Source organism: Raphanus sativus, chromosome 4, assembly GCF_000801105.2.
Source record: "Raphanus sativus cultivar WK10039 chromosome 4, ASM80110v3, whole genome shotgun sequence".
NCBI lineage: Eukaryota > Viridiplantae > Streptophyta > Magnoliopsida > Brassicales > Brassicaceae > Raphanus > Raphanus sativus.
Genome location: NC_079514.1, coordinates 11,250,173 through 11,265,543, shown reverse-complemented (window position 1 = coordinate 11,265,543; position 15,371 = coordinate 11,250,173). Strand labels below are relative to the sequence as shown.

The window sequence follows — 15,371 nt, the reverse complement described above, 5'->3', positions numbered from 1 at the left end:
ATATTATATTTTATTTTATTTTAGGTCATACATTAACATAAAACATTCATTTTGGTTATCTAACTAGTTTATAAAATGGATACATTGTGTTTTCTTATGATCTATATAAGATAGAATATGTAATCAATAGGATTTTTATATATTTTGTTCGAAATATATTCGTAAATTTATATCCTAACCAAAACTTTTCAACATATATTCCTCATGAACACATGTTATAAATTTAGCTTTTATAACCTACCTTATTTTGGTTAATTGTTATAACTTGACTTAATTATATTTTTTTGATATTTGCAGAAATATAAAGTGTCATTCTAGGATTCTATTTTCTAGTACCATGTCCAAAATGAACCCTTGCTCTCATCATTTTTTCCAGATCGATGTTTCAATATCTTTTTTATCATTTACTTTCATACTTAAAAGGGAATACCCAAAGCTAAAATAAAAATTTGTTCCAATAAAACATTTTCTTGTATCGGGGATGGCCGTTTATATATAAGCCGAATCATTATTTTGTATTCATTATCGTACTAAGGAATATATATATATATATATATATATATATATATATATATATATGTGTATATATATGTATGTATACCTAACATTCGACATTATACATACTATTTATTTCAGTTTATGTTTTTTTAATTCCAAATAAATAAAAATTTCAAACTTCATATGATATATGTTCTAAATCTACCAAAAATATCTCCAAATACCTAAAGTGGAATAACAAAGATAAAAACAAAAAGTATGGAAAAAGGCAAAGAAGAGAAAAGAAGATAAGTGTTTATATGAGGATATAATTAAGCAAAAAAAACGTTCTTATTTTTGTGGTTTATATTTTATGTGATATTAAACTCTTTTAGATTTTTTATTTAATTATTAATTTGATTTTTTAGAGTTAAAATTGTAGAAACATTAATATAATTTTTAATCCCCAGTTTCTAATGTCTAAATTCTATTGTGACAAGTTTAATTTGGATGTGTTATTAGGAGATATAAAAGATGACTTTGTTCAAGAAAGCCAAGATATACATCAGTAGTATGCCTTTTCACACTAGGAAGCACATTAGGAAAAAGATCATGGTGACTTTTCTTCGTTGTTTTATTATAAAAAAGAAAAGCATTAAACATTATAAAGTTTTGATTATGCGCTCTAGTAGTGTGATAGGTTGATGAGAGTATTGAACTAGAAAAAGTATTAAGATTACAATATGAATATGATTATATAGGATGAATAAACCAGATTCCTAAACTAATATGAAATATTTTATTATAGATATAAATTTTCTATTATAATATATTGATGTATATCTTAATCTTGGATCTGGAAGGATCTTATAGATCTCCCAATATCAATTTTTTGACAATTAGTTATTTTTTATGAGTAAAATGTTTGAAGTTAATAGATCCTGACTAATTGTAATTGCACAAAATTTGAAGTTGTATAGGTTAAAACTATATATTTAAACAAGACTATGGAAATAACATCATAATGTATTTCACACTTTTTTCATTGAAACCTACAAATAAAAATAAATCTGAAGTAATAATTATGATCAAGTTTCTGTGAACCCCATAAGAACATCCAAAATCAAGCTAACCAAGCCAAATAAAGATTTGAGAAAACAATCTCACACAAAACATATTGGCAAACTCTCAGCTGTAAGAACAAAGATTAACTTGAGTGTTGTGTCGTTATAAAACCAGAACTGCAACATTCACAAGTGCCAATGGTTCTCAGATCGCAGCTGGATCACCACCCTAGACTAGAACTCGCAAATTCACAAGGAATGTAAAAGAAAGAAAGACCTGGTTCTTAATTGACTTATATTAGATCATGTCAAGCTTGACATTCTTCGTCTGTGGTAACAAAGTTTAGCTCTCACATTTGAATCTGATGAAGTAACCATCTTGCTCCTTGGCAAAGAAGTATCATGGATATTCTTTGTTTTTAAAGAAGTGTCTTTGATCTCACTTTTAGGCGTTTCTGGTGTTCCACTATTAGTTGCAGCTTGAAGCGGCTTTGCATATGATCTTCGAAGGAGACCTCTGCTACGTGTGTCAGAGAGGCTAAGCGATTGAGAAGTAGAAAACTGAGTAAGAGTCTTAGTAACTGATCGTATGCTCTGAGACCTTGCATTGATTTCCTTCTCTGACATTGTTTGCCTTAGTCGACTAGTAACTGTTGAAGTCATGAAACGTGGGACATTTCCAGAACTTTTGCTTATTTTGACATGTTTATCAGATGATTTTGGGGTTGCATCAGTCTCTTTCAGATGATTTATAGGCGAAAGAACTCTCTCTTCGATGCCTTCTTCATACTTCTCATGAGTGGTCTGCAAGAGTTTCTTGTTATCACTAAGCTGACACTCTGCTTCATGTAAACGCATAATGATCTTCTTGCAACGTTCTTGAGTGTCTCGCATTTCTTCTTCAAGTTCCAATATTTTCTTTTCTCTTAGCTTTCGAAGTTCCTAAGCAATAACGATGAGAAGATTCTCAGCAATCAGTGGATGTAATTATAAATGCAAATTCTGCAGTCCATGTGCTTACTTCTGTTAATCCTCTATTAGAGTCTACAGCTCTCGCACGTTTTGTAAAGCTCAGAGAGCAAACTGTTTCACCGACGTCTTCATCACGTGGACTTATGTGCACAAGCATCAGAACCTTTGATCTAGTACCTAAAAAGGTTAAATTTCACAAAGTAAGCAATCAAACTTACATAGCGTCGGTATATGGCAATCATAAAACACTTTTTGCAAAATAATATTATAAGCAACCATATGCCTTTTACCTAAAGAATCTTTAAGGATTTGAGTTAGCTTGCTGTTTCTGCAACCAAGAAAAAGAAAAAAAGTTAAAACTTAGTAACATGATGTCTCTGCTTCAATGGCATATGTGTGTGAAAAGAAACTAAAAGAGCTGAGAGCTTACCTGTAAGGCACATGTCCCTTCTTTCTTCTTAAAGCTGCAATCACGTCTCCAAGAGCGGAAAGTGAGAGGTTTATGGCCCTTCCTTCATCCAGAGTCTGCCCTATTGCCCCGGTTTTTAACAGCCTCTCGCTTCCTCCGAGATCTATCATCCAAAGCTTGCTAACTTCAGTTTTTGACCCCACACCATCCCCTCGACGAAAGATGGTAATCCTTGTTAAACTAGAGACAAACTAACTGAATAAGGGTTGAAATGACAAAACTGATTTGAGAAATAACAACACAGTTGGAACTCATTAGGAACCTACCAATGAGATCTGCTTGAAGCTTCATTCACATTTGTCCAAGAAGTTGACCTGACTCGTCTTCCTTTGTTGTACCACCATCTAGCCTTTGCAAAATCCGACACTTCCACTTCAGTCAACCCCTCAATTTCCACCGAACCCTTTGAGTCTACTTGAATATTGAGGTTGCTGCAGACAAGAGAAAGAACTTAGAAAAAAAATGCTGGAGGTTTTTAGAGATAAAGCCTATACTCAATTATACCATTTAGCTGAGGCTTCATTAGATCTCAGAGACTGTCTAGCAGACAACAGATCTTTCAAGTTACCCATATAGATTTCCAACATACTCATCGTAAAAGTCACGGAATGCGCATGATCCGTTGAAGCTTCATTGAAAAGCTCCTTAATAGCTCTAGGAGCAAGGCCTGGTTGCTCGTTTGTGCCATCCTAAACAAGACAAAAGACAAAAGCTCTTACTTACCCTTCCTTAGAGAAGAAAAAACAAACTCTTCGATATGAAATGTCACAATAATGACTAACCATGGTGAAAGTCTTTCCTGTCCCAGTTTGACCGTATGCCAAGACACATACATTGTGACCATCAAGTGCAGATCTAAGAATCGGTTTTACTTCTCCGAAAACGTCTTCTACAGAGTTTTTAAGGCCTCATTTACTCAGAACTGGAAGCAAACAGAAAGCTAAGATATAAAAAAGAGGGGAATCACTAAAGCCTAGCAGGAGACTAACCTTGAGTTGCTGATTGATGGAAAACTTTATCAAACTCGAATTCTTTTCGAACACCAGCAGATCTAACAACAACATTGTCTGATCCAAACGAAACAGGTTCCCTGATCGGTCTCCTTTCTGTCAATAGAAATGGCCTAACTCTACAAAACACGCGTATGCTTCCTGCAGATTGAAAGCCAATCTTTTAAGACAAGAATCAAATTTCAAACTAGGTCTTATTAGCATTGTAGAGTTACAACCTTTAGTGTCTATAATCTTATTCAAAACTTCCCTTCTCTTTTCATCCAATGACTTTAGCTTTGACTTCAATTCCAAAACTTCCCCTGTAAATACCAACCCAGATCAAACTAAACTCAGATTCATTTTAAACTTCTTGATCAAATAGAAATCATACTTTGAGCAAATATGGCGTTAAGAAAAGTTAGAGGAGGAGCATATCAAGAGATACCTTCTAGGCTTGATATTGACTTTTCAAGCTCATTTCTTTCATGCTCAGGAACAACAGTTACATCAGTGTAGACCAAAGGAACAGGTTGTGGCGATTCAAAAGATTCAGGAACCGACATTGAGCTGACTGGAGATTGAGAGATCAAGATCTCTTCTTTTTCAGCTGAAATTAACATTTCTCTTAGCTCAAATGAACGAGATCCGACTTCTGACAGAATAAAAAAAATATATCAAAGAGGAAGTGGGAGTGGAATGGACGACGACAACAACAACTCAATGTAGAATGGTAGTTAGAAACAAAGAAAAAAGAACACTAAACACTTATCATTATTATAGTACTTTATTTCAGAACTCTGAACAAGAAGACAACTTGAGTTGTCATAAAACTCAGGACAGATAATTGATTATTGTAAGTTCCCAGCAGAGATACAATATAAAAGGTTTTATTTGTCAGAAACAAGAAAACCCTTTGAAAAAAAATTAAATATTTAAAAGAAATGAGAGAAGTGAAGATGAAGCAAACTTTTACAGAAGAATTACAAGAGAAGGAACAAAAAAAAAAGCAAAATCCAGACTTTGAAGAATCTCAATCTCGTGAAGCATTAAACAGAGAAACAGAACCAGATTCCCACGTATATGTATGTCTGTATAAATGGGTTTAAAGCTAGTAATCAAAGGAAACCTGATATCTTCTCAGAGGCAAAAGATTCAGCAAGTGAGAGACAATACAGCAACCCAACCCAAGTTTTGATTTTTTGAAAAAAGGTATGGATTGTAAAGTGGAAGGCTTTGTCAAATGATTGAACACTGTTTTTGTCTGGTGATGAATAATGATGGTCTTGATTTCAGAAATGGAACATCTTCCACTGTCTCTCTCTCTCTATCTCTATGTCACTCTGTTTCTTCTTCAGTTCAAACAAGATAGTGGTTTAGTACGACTTCTGAGCATAGGAGGATCAAAATAATTAAAAAAAGGAAAATGATTGGAGAATCAGGCTCATGGTAGGTCCGTTCAAAGACAAAAGTTGGTACCTTTTTTTCCTCGAGGAGCGGCCTCCCATTATCCCATTCGTATACAAAGTTCCTTTACTCTTTCATGGCGAACAGAGACGTGTTAAATTTTGAATCTCTAAACATTAAATTTGATAAAACCGTTGACTTACGAAATTTTTGCTTCACATATATTCTACACTTTAAAAAAATTGTAGACCTCTTATCTATCTTCTAAATTTTATCGAATTGGAGAGGTTAGGGGAGGAAGTCACAAGAACATGTTGACTCTTGTCTCCAGATATGAGGTTAGCCAGCCAACATTTGGAAGAAACCTAACATGATCCTTAATTACATAGTGGCTCTAGCTAGGTAACACAAAGTAAACTCCCCAGGATATGCATCATGTTGGTGTTGTCAAGATAAGTTTAGAGGAGGACAACTCTCAGGCTCCAACACCTTTATGGGTTTTGGTTCTGAAGTTGACTTTGCACTGAATCTACTATTTGTGTTACTTGGACATTAGCCTGAGATGTTGCTGTCTTGGGACAGAGCAACAGCAGTAGAGTGATCATTGACCAGCTTGAATATGGCCACTTAAGAGGGCAAGACACTCATAAACATTCTCAGCTTGTGGATGAGACCTGTCCTCAGCAAAGAAGTGGCACACTTGTTCATTAATCTCAATCCAACTGCAGCCAGGCTTCTTCTTCAGTCCCACTTCTTTCATCTTCAATTTGACTTCCCTTGCTGCATCCCATGACTCACTAGAAGCATACATATTAAACAAGACAGTGTAGGTTGATGCATCATCTGGATATCTCTCCAAAAGCAACCTTGCGATTCTACTTCCCAGTGAATGATCCCGTTGCAAGCAACAGGCGGAGAAGAGAGATCTTAGAAGCTCTGCATCATCTCTTGTCTCTGTTTTTTGTTGAATAATGTCGTAAGCTTCAAGCAACCTACCTGCTCGGCCGAGAATGTCTATCAAACACGAGTAGTGTTCAATTTGAGGCTTGATTCCGTCAATGGAACTCATTTGACTGAAAAACGTGATACCTTCATCAATAAACCCAGCATGACTGCAAGCTGACAAAATAGCAAGAAAAGTAACACCATCAGGTTTTACACCAAACTTCTGCATCTCATCAAAATGGTGAAGCGCTTCTCTGGGTTGACCATGAGATCCATACGCAGAGATCATTACTGTCCAGGACACAACATCCTTCTCTGGCATACTTTTAAAAATTCTAGAAGCTTCTTTAACATCGCCGCATTTAGAATACATGTCAAGAAGTGCACCCATCAGCAACTCGTCTGTTTCGAGCCCACTCTCACTAATCGACAAATGAATCCGCTTGCCTTTCTCCAACACAGCCAGTTGCGAGCAAGCAGGCAAAACACTTGTGAAAGTTACCACGTCTGGCTTCACACCAACACTCACCATTTCGTCATACACTTCAATAGCCTTAAACCAGTTACCTACACTGACATAACCAGAGATCATAACATTCCATGACTCAACTACATCCTTCTGCGTATTTGCAAAGATGGTTTCAGCCAACTTTATTTCACCACACTTGAAGTAAAGATCAATCAGGGAACAGTTCAAAAAGACATCTGCGTCTACAAAGCTCCTAATCACATAACCGTGAACGAATTTCCCATGCCCGAGATTCGATGACCGAGAGCAAGCCATTAGAATGCTGGTCAATGTCGTCTGACTAGGCCGAGTTCCTTCTATGATCATTCTACTCAAAATCTCAATGCATGACTTACTATCTCCTCTACCGACAAAACCTCTGATCATAGAATTACAAGCAACCAAACTCTTCCTAGGCATGTGCTCAAAAACTTCTCTAGCCATCTCCAAACACCCACACTTCCCATACATATCCACAAGAGCAGAGCTCACATACTCATCCCACTCAAACCCGTTCTTCACACACTTTCTATGGATCTCCTTCCCTCTCTCCAAACACAACAGCCTCGAGCAAGCTGATATACCCACCGTCAGCGACACCGAGTTCGGCTCAAATCCCGACCTTTCCATCCTATCGAACAACTCCAGAGCCTTCTCCGCCTCCCCGCTCTGATAAAAACAAGATATAACCGTGTTCCAACACGCAACGTCTCTCTCAGGCATTTCGTCGAACACTTGTACCGAATCTCCCAACAAGTCAAACTTCGCGTACATGCCCACCAAAGAGCTCGCCACCACCACATCACAAACGTGCCCGCTCTTCACCACAAGAGAATGAATCATTCCGCCGCGAAACTCTCCACCCAGCGCGCCACACGCCTTGATCACATTCGGGTACGTGTACGAATCTGCGACGCAGACATCGCAATTCAGAAGCCTCCTGAAAACCTCGAGAGCTTCGTCGAACATTGAGCTCTTCGCGTAGCCGGACAAGAGGGAGTTCCAGATGTAGACATCTGATCGGACGTCGATGTTGTTGTACTCGGAGACGAGACGAGCCGAGGAATGGTCCTTGCAAGCGAAGTAGACATTGATGAGACTTTTGCATAGAACGACGTCGCTTTGCAATCCCAACGCGAGTGTTCTCTGGTGAAGAAGCTTGGTTTGTTTTAGAGACTTGGCACTGGTGCATACTCTCAGTAAAGACAACAACTTGGTAGATTCCATCTCAGTGGTTTATAAAGGTTCCATCTTTGTAAAGTGAGATAAGACCAAACACAAACATAACGAACTCAACGTCTTATTCCATTGAGCAAGTACAAGATTCCACTTAATGGGCCGAGTTTGTTTAGGCCCAATAAAATTGGATATTGAAAATGAAAACCCTAGATTACAAAAAAAAGTTATAAGCCGAACGCCCACTTTGCAGTAAAACGCAGCGTTTTGAGAATCTGGTCGCCTTCTTCAACAACTATATAAAACAAATACCCTGTTAAACCCTAGCTCTACCACACGGCTCCTGACCACTTTCTCTTTTCTGTCTCTCCCCAAGGCTTCAGCTCTTCGTAGATCCTCCCAGGTACTCGTCTTCTCCCTCAACGTTATCAGTGGCTGCATGGCTTTTAAGTTTTTTCGTTTTGTGTTTGTATAGTTCCTGTCGTGGTCACGAGTTTCAAACTCTGTCTTAACTCGTGTTCTGTCTTAACTCGTGTTCTGTCTATCTTGTTTGTTCATGACGATAAAAAGTTGTTTCTTTACTAGTTTTAGCTCCCAAAGCTTTAGCTTTTGTATAGTTAATAAGTGCTTACGTTCAGCTGATTTAATGGGTTTTTAATTGATCTTTATATTACAGGTGTTGACTTAAAGCTTGTGAAGATGCTCGTACTGTTTGAGACGCCTGGTGGTTTCGCCCTTTTTAAAGTATTAGATGAAGGAAAGCTTTCCAATGTTGAGGTTATTATTAGCTTCACCTCTTTTGTTCTTATCTAACCTTGTTATATGTGTAGATAATTTTTTTTTTTATCCTAAGTATGTCTATTTGGTGTTTGTAGGATTTGGGTAATGTGTTCTCGTCTGCAGACTCAGCTCGAAAGGTGATTTCACAATTCATCTTTAGTTTTATTTAATATGTTTTAGTTTTTAGGTTTCTCATAGCGTTTTTGATTGTGTATACAGATGGTGAAGCTTAAGGCTTTTGACAAGTTTGACAACACGTCTGAAGCTCTTGAAGCAGTGGCTAAATTGCTGGAGGGAGCTCCAAGCAAGGGTCTCCGCAAGTTTCTGAAAGCTAACTGCGAAGGCGAAACTCTAGCTGTGGCTGATTCCAAGCTTGGAAACATTATCAAGGAGAAACTGGTGTGTAAAGAGTTTCATTTGGTTCTAATGTTGTTTTGTGGATGTTGTAATTGTTTCTTACGGATTTGCTTTTTAACTCGTCTAGAAAATAGACTGTGTTCACAACAATGCTGTTATGGAGCTGTTGAGAGGTGTGAGAAGCCAGCTCTCAGAGCTTATATCCGGGTTAGGTGATCAAGACTTGGCTCCAATGAGCTTGGGGTTGTCTCACAGTCTCGCTAGATACAAACTAAAGTTCAGCTCTGACAAGGTATAGTCTTTCTCTCAACGCTTTTGATTAATAAATTTCTGTATAGCCCTCTGGATTATTGGTTATGTTTAAGCTGTTGAGTATTCCTTATGCTTATAGTTTGTTTTATTGACAGGTGGATACCATGATAATCCAAGCTATTGGTCTGCTTGATGATCTTGACAAAGAGCTCAACACTTACGCTATGAGAGTTCGTGAATGGTACGGTTGGCATTTTCCCGAGCTTGCTAAGATCATCTCGGACAATATCCTGTATGCTAAGTCTGTAAAATTAATGGGGGATCGTATTAATGCAGCAAAGCTAGACTTCTCTGAGGTGAATGCCTTGTTTCCCATTTCACACAGTTCTTGAAACTAAGTATGCCTTTCTAAAACATCTTTTCTGTTGCTGCACCTATGGCAGATATTGGCTGATGAAGTTGAAGCGGAACTAAAAGAGGCTTCTGTGATATCTATGGGAACTGAAGTCAGCGACCTTGATTTGTTGCACATCAGGGAACTCTGCGACCAGGTTCTGTCTCTTGCCGAGTACAGAGCTCAGCTTTATGACTACTTGAAGAGTAGGATGAACACAATCGCACCGAATCTGACTGCACTCGTTGGAGAGCTAGTCGGTGCTCGTCTAATTTCTCATGGCGGTAGTTTGTTGAACCTCTCAAAGCAGCCTGGGAGTACTGTTCAGATTCTTGGAGCTGAGAAGGCCCTATTCAGAGCCCTCAAGACTAAACACAACACTCCTAAATACGGTCTGATTTACCATGCTTCTCTTGTTGGCCAAGCTGCACCCAAGGACAAGGCTAAGATCTCACGTTCACTAGCTGCAAAAGCTGCCCTTGCTATCCGGTGTGATGCTCTTGGTGATAGCGAAGACAACACTATGGGAGTTGAAAGCCGTTTAAAGGTACTCACTCTTCTAATATTTTTCTTCAGTCCTGGTTGATCTGAACCAACCTTGTTCTTCCTTTGTTAATGGTTTGCCATGTTGTGTAACTTATATTGGGACAGGTTGAAACACGGTTGAGAAGTCTTGAAGGGAAAGACATGGGACGTCTGTCTGGCTCAGCTAAAGGCAAACCAAAGATTGAAGTTTATGACAAGGATAAGAAGATTGGATCTGGAGGTCTGATCACTCCTGCTAAGGTGAGTTGTGCAACTGAGTTGGATTGGAACTTGCAGCCTTGCTTAGAGAGTTAAAGCTTTTTTGACTATTGTTTTGTGCAGACTTACAACACTGCTGCAGACTCTCTTCTTGGACAAACTTCCACAGCTGAGAACGGTGCCAAGGAGAAGAAAGATAAAAAGAAAAAGAAGAAGGCTGATGATGCAGAGGAGGAAGAAGCCAAAACCGAGGAACCGTCTAAGAAGAAGTCGAAGAAGAAGAAAACAGAAGTAGAGCCTGAAGCCGAAGAGACCAAAGCAGAGGAACCTTCAAAGAAGAAGAAGAGGAAACACGAGGAGGAAGAAACAGAAATGCCTGCCAAGAAGAAAGAAAAGAAAGATAAAAAGAAAAAGAAGAGTGAGGTCTGAAGACAGGTTTAAAGTTTTGAATGTGTACGCTTATTATCTTTATAACGTTTTTTTATCAGGAACAAAAAAAGTCCACAGAAAATGTCCTGTTTTTGTTTTGGTTTAAGAACTACTGCTCATGGTTTTTGTAAGGTTAAGGTATGTGGTTTAGTCATTTTCCTAGAGACTTGCATTTCTACTTAACTAATTTAAAATTAAGCATTTGACAACCTTCAGAACTAAAGTTTCAATTTTTAAACTTTGTTCTAGTGAAAACAGAGAGGTTCTTGATCCACCATATATAGAGCCTGTTAAATGCCCAACTTAGTTATTAGTTGTTGACTACGACGCGTCTATATCCTTTTCCAGAGTATAGTTTGATTTGGTTCTCGACATCTTCCCAATGCTTTTGTTTCTAAATGCTTTATTAAAAAAAAGACAGAATGTATCACTAGTTTCTTAGCTTTTTTGTCTCCTGTTTGGTCAACAATGCAAGTCTTAATAATTGCGCTTCTTTGCTTGGAGAGACTCTACAGTTACCAAACACTGTATCTGTTAGATGAAAATGTATTTCCAACTAGGTCCTTGTAGATTAATTACCACATTCGTTATTTATTTAATATTACAGCTAATGAGCTATATAATCATCATATGGCTTCAGCAATTTTTTTTTTTGAGCTCTTCGGCAACTTCTTCTTTTTGGTCTGTTTATTTAAAGATGGTCTTTTTATCCCTTAATCGGTGGAGAGGTTTGTGTTCTGGTCTAGTCTATTGACTCTTGCGTCTTTTTTTTGTGCCGTGTATCAATCAATATCACCTTCGCTTTTCCCAAACCTGTTATTGATTTTTTAATTATGTTTCTTTAAATGTTGTTCTTATTTCAAAATCAAATAACTTCTGATTCACATTTCACTCTCTCCCTCTGAACAGCTGTGTCTCTGAAGGTGTGTTTCTAACTACTACTTTTAGATTCTTACATATTTCTTCAACAGACACAGCTCCTGCCTTAAACACAAGAGGTTCAAGGTCTAGAATTGTTCACTTGGGTCGTGAATTCCGCCCCTCCTCCATCGTAAAAGTAAGATCATTTCTTCACTTTCTTTATTGTCAGATATGAAAACCTTTTTCCAGAGATGATAAATGTGTTGACTTTTACATTTGTGGTTATTGTTAAGGATTGTCCAACATGTTCAGCAAATGAAGTTTTAGTTTCATGATATATGGGTTGTGTATTGGGGAGACCCGTTTCTTCGTCAGACTCAGTTTCAGAGTCTAGGCACCAAGTCAGCACGAGGGTCGAGTCTAATCAAAAAGAAGTGAAGGAGACCGTGTCCACGACCACGTCTAACAGATTCCAACCTGAGACCGTTAGTAGTGTTGTTGTTCCTGTTGATAGAGTTGATGAGATCAAAGAGGAGAATGAAAAGCCAAGAGGAGAAAGTAAAAGGTCTAGTAACGCTGACCCGAGGAGGAGTAATCCCCCAAAGCATCTGATTGGTGGTGAGCAGGTGGTTGCAGGTTGGCCATCTTGGTTATCTGAAATCTGTGGAGAAGCTCTCAATGGTTGGCTTCCAAGAAAGGCTGATTCTTTTGACAAGATTGAGAAAGTGAGTTACTGTCTTGTCTTCTTCTTGTTCATCTTCTTTGCAGGTTGTTGTTGTTATATTGAATCTGTCCTGTTTTGGTGAATAGATTGGATCAGGAACGTATAGCAATGTGTACAAAGCGAAAGACTTGTTGACAGGGAACATTGTAGCGTTAAAGAAAGTGCGGTGCGATGTAAGGGAAAAAGAGAGCTTAAGGTTTATGGCGAGAGAGATTTTGATACTAAGGAGGTTGGATCATCCCAATGTGATCAAACTTGAAGGTTTGGTTACTTCTAGAATGTCGAGCAGTTTATACTTAGTGTTCCGTTATATGCACCATGACCTTGCTGGTCTTATCGCAAGCCCTGACATAAAGTTCACTAAACAACAGGTTAGTTTCATAAACGTTTCAACACAAAAACAAGAGCTTCTTTTTCTCTAACGTGTTTCTGACTCTTTGAGTTTTTTTTTCAAGTTAAATGCTATATGAAACAGTTACTCTCGGGGCTCCAGCATTGTCACAGCAGAGGCGTGCTTCACCGTGATATCAAAGGATCAAACCTTCTTATAGACGATGAAGGAGTTTTCAAAATTGGTGATTTCGGTCTTGCAACGTTCTTCGATCCAAGAAGAAGGCAACAGATGACAAACCGTGTGGTTACCTTATGGTACAGAGCGCCAGAGCTTCTTCATGGTGTTGTGGAGTATGGTTTTGGTATCGATCTATGGAGTGCAGGTTGTATTTTAGGCGAGCTACTTAGTCGTAGACCGATAATGCCAGGTCGAACCGAGGTTCAACTCTCTGACTTAAATTTGATTTTCATTTCAACTAGATAAAGTTTTGAATGTGTTATCTTTTGTTTTGTAGGTGGAGCAACTGCATAGGATCTATAAACTATGTGGATCACCTTCTGAGGAGTATTGGAGGAAGATTAAGTTACCTTCCACTCGTAAGCATGCTTAACATAGGCCCTTACCGCAGTATAAGAGGCGCATAAGAGAGGTTTATAAAGATTTCTCTCCTGAGGCAGTCTCTCTTATGGATACTCTCCTTGCACTTGACCCTGCTGAGCGTACGAGTGCTACATCTGCATTGATGAGTGATGTATCTATGAACTTACATTGAGTAGAAAGATTGGAATGGCTAAGTTAACCAATGGATTAGGCCTACCGGTTAAGTTTCTTTGGTTAGCTGGGGTTGGTTAGTTTTAAATTCGGTTAGTTCGGACGGATCGCTCAAAGTCTCTCCAAAGTGATTGGAGAGAAATTCGGTTCAGTTTTTGGTTAGTTCGGTTTCAAAATTTTCTATCAAAGTTTTTGATTTTTGGGTTTTGGTTCAGATTAAATAAAATTTGTAAAGTATCTTCAGATTTTGTTTAGTTCGGTTTGAAATTGTATTGTTTAGTAACATTTTGTTTTTTCCAGAAACGGAACTGAATCTAACTGAAAACCTAATTTGTTTGTTTAGTCTCTGAATTGAACTTAACTTTCTAACCAAAATGAACCAAAACCGGATTTTTCGGTTCGGTTCAGCTAATAACAGCAGGCCTACCATGGATGATCAAACGTAGAAGTTTGAAATTTTTTGTATGTAATGTGTTGTTGCAGTTCTTCACAACGCATCCTCTTCCGTGTCAACCTTTTGATCTCCCTAAGTATCCACCAACTAAAGAGATTGATGCCAAGAGACGAGATGAAGAGTATAGAAGGTATTATATACTTAATTTTGAAGTATCAAATTCTACTTGAATGTCTGCGTGATGCATGTTAATGAGTTCTTGCTGCCCAACAGACTAAGAGAAAAACGTAAAAACGCACACGAGAGTGGAAAAAGAAAAACAAGACCTCGACAACGAGCTGTTAGAGCAATGCCGGTTCTAGAGGCTAATGCTGAGTTTCAATCAAACATTGATGTAAGACAGTAAGAGAATACAAAACTACTTTTGTGTTATTATGTTTCTTCAAACATATCTGAACTGTTTTCGTTTCACAGAGGACGCGTATGATCACGCACGCAAATGCAAAGAGCAAGAGTGATAAGTTCCCTCCTCCACACCAAGACGGTTTGCTCGGTTTCCCAATGGGATTGTCTAGGCGTTTTGAACCGTCTGAGATACCTTTTAGCTCAACTTCGTTTACTTCTTACGCTGATGAGCCTCTCGAGATGTGGTCTGGCCCTCTAGCGCCCAGTGGAGTTTACGGACATTGCGGCTGAGATGCGGAGGAGTGGTACTGGTAGATGCGGGAGTGGTAGTAGGAGGATGAATGTGAAGGTTGATGGAAAAAGAGTTGTTTTATGAATATTCTTCATTTGCAAAGTTTTGAAGATAATAATTTTTTATTATTACATAGAGAGTTGAGAATATTTGGGTTTGAATAAGAAAATAATCTTATATTTTTTTTATGAACTTCTTGGTACATTTTAAATTTGAAAACTGCAAATAAGAAAATATTAATAGATTTGACAAAACGTATTGAGAAAAGAATCTTGTATGTCTGAAAATGTATTTTATTGTGTTCTCACACATTAAAGTTATTAAAATTGAACTATAAATTTTTTTAAAAATTATTGTTAGAAACAAGAGGGAATATATTTTTGTTTTTATTTAGTACATTTTAATAAGGAAACAATATCAATTTAAGAGAAAGAAATGAAATTGAGGTTTGAACATGACTGTAATTCGAAACTGCAACTTTGTTTCTAAGCTAGATTAAAATCTCCACAGCCGAAAGTTTCTTCGAGTCGGCTTATTAGTCCCCCTAATTAGTTTGTTGACAAAAAAAAAGTCCCCCCTAATCACATGATAAATATTTTTTTTTTCCGAAAAAGCAATTTCATAATA

At 37.7% G+C, this 15,371-nt stretch overlaps 3 protein-coding genes and 1 pseudogene across 6 annotated transcripts; 2 read left to right on the top strand and 2 right to left on the bottom strand.

Moving 5' to 3' along the window:
• Positions 1 to 1,606: 1,606 nt before the first annotated feature.
• LOC108855416 (kinesin-like protein KIN-14U) lies at positions 1,607 to 5,592 on the bottom strand. Of its 4 annotated transcripts, none has more exons than XM_018629227.2 (12): positions 5,451 to 5,592; positions 5,101 to 5,323; positions 4,420 to 4,626; positions 4,211 to 4,294; positions 3,972 to 4,133; positions 3,765 to 3,871; positions 3,487 to 3,671; positions 3,249 to 3,413; positions 2,944 to 3,162; positions 2,804 to 2,841; positions 2,563 to 2,690; positions 1,607 to 2,483 (listed from the first exon to the last, which is right to left on the bottom strand). In XM_018629227.2, exons 3-12 carry the CDS (start codon positions 4,592 to 4,594, stop codon positions 1,845 to 1,847), a joined length of 1,902 nt encoding a protein of 633 aa, XP_018484729.1. In that variant the 5' UTR covers positions 4,595 to 4,626; positions 5,101 to 5,323; positions 5,451 to 5,592; the 3' UTR covers positions 1,607 to 1,844. The 4 variants fall into 4 exon arrangements, with proteins under 4 accessions (XP_018484729.1, XP_018484732.1, XP_018484730.1 ...); XM_018629230.2 differs by having other exon boundaries at positions 4,420 to 4,581; XM_018629228.2 differs by lacking the exon at positions 5,451 to 5,592 and having other exon boundaries at positions 5,101 to 5,386.
• On the bottom strand, positions 5,581 to 8,085 carry LOC108855415 (pentatricopeptide repeat-containing protein At5g27110). Its single transcript, XM_018629226.2, has one exon. The coding sequence runs from the start codon at positions 8,056 to 8,058 to the stop codon at positions 5,980 to 5,982; it is 2,079 nt and encodes a 692-aa protein (XP_018484728.1). The 5' UTR covers positions 8,059 to 8,085; the 3' UTR covers positions 5,581 to 5,979.
• A 183-nt stretch (positions 8,086 to 8,268) lies between these two features.
• Positions 8,269 to 11,129, top strand: LOC108854900 (probable nucleolar protein 5-1). Its single transcript, XM_018628580.2, has 9 exons — positions 8,269 to 8,410; positions 8,684 to 8,784; positions 8,883 to 8,924; positions 9,007 to 9,186; positions 9,272 to 9,436; positions 9,552 to 9,752; positions 9,840 to 10,337; positions 10,442 to 10,576; positions 10,658 to 11,129. Exons 2-9 carry the CDS (start codon positions 8,707 to 8,709, stop codon positions 10,961 to 10,963), a joined length of 1,605 nt encoding a protein of 534 aa, XP_018484082.2. The 5' UTR covers positions 8,269 to 8,410; positions 8,684 to 8,706; the 3' UTR covers positions 10,964 to 11,129.
• A 289-nt stretch (positions 11,130 to 11,418) lies between these two features.
• LOC108854899 (probable serine/threonine-protein kinase At1g54610) lies at positions 11,419 to 14,955 on the top strand (annotated as a pseudogene).
• The last annotated feature ends 416 nt before the right edge of the window (positions 14,956 to 15,371 follow it).

Excerpts from the sequence above, each read along its gene's own strand:
- LOC108855416 (XM_018629227.2), bottom strand. The coding sequence starts at position 4,594 with ATGTTAATTTCAGCTGAAAAAGAAGAGATCTTGATCTCTCAATCTCCA. Across the intron at positions 3,163-3,248 it reads GCTTCAAGCAGATCTCATTG|TTTAACAAGGATTACCATCT; the intron begins GTAGGTTCCTAA and ends GTTTGTCTCTAG. Across the intron at positions 2,484-2,562 it reads CTAATAGAGGATTAACAGAA|GAACTTCGAAAGCTAAGAGA; the intron begins GTAAGCACATGG and ends GTTATTGCTTAG.
- LOC108855415 (XM_018629226.2), bottom strand. The coding sequence starts at position 8,058 with ATGGAATCTACCAAGTTGTTGTCTTTACTGAGAGTATGCACCAGTGCC.
- LOC108854900 (XM_018628580.2), top strand. The coding sequence starts at position 8,707 with ATGCTCGTACTGTTTGAGACGCCTGGTGGTTTCGCCCTTTTTAAAGTA. Across the intron at positions 8,785-8,882 it reads GAAAGCTTTCCAATGTTGAG|GATTTGGGTAATGTGTTCTC; the intron begins GTTATTATTAGC and ends TGGTGTTTGTAG. Across the intron at positions 9,753-9,839 it reads CAAAGCTAGACTTCTCTGAG|ATATTGGCTGATGAAGTTGA; the intron begins GTGAATGCCTTG and ends CACCTATGGCAG.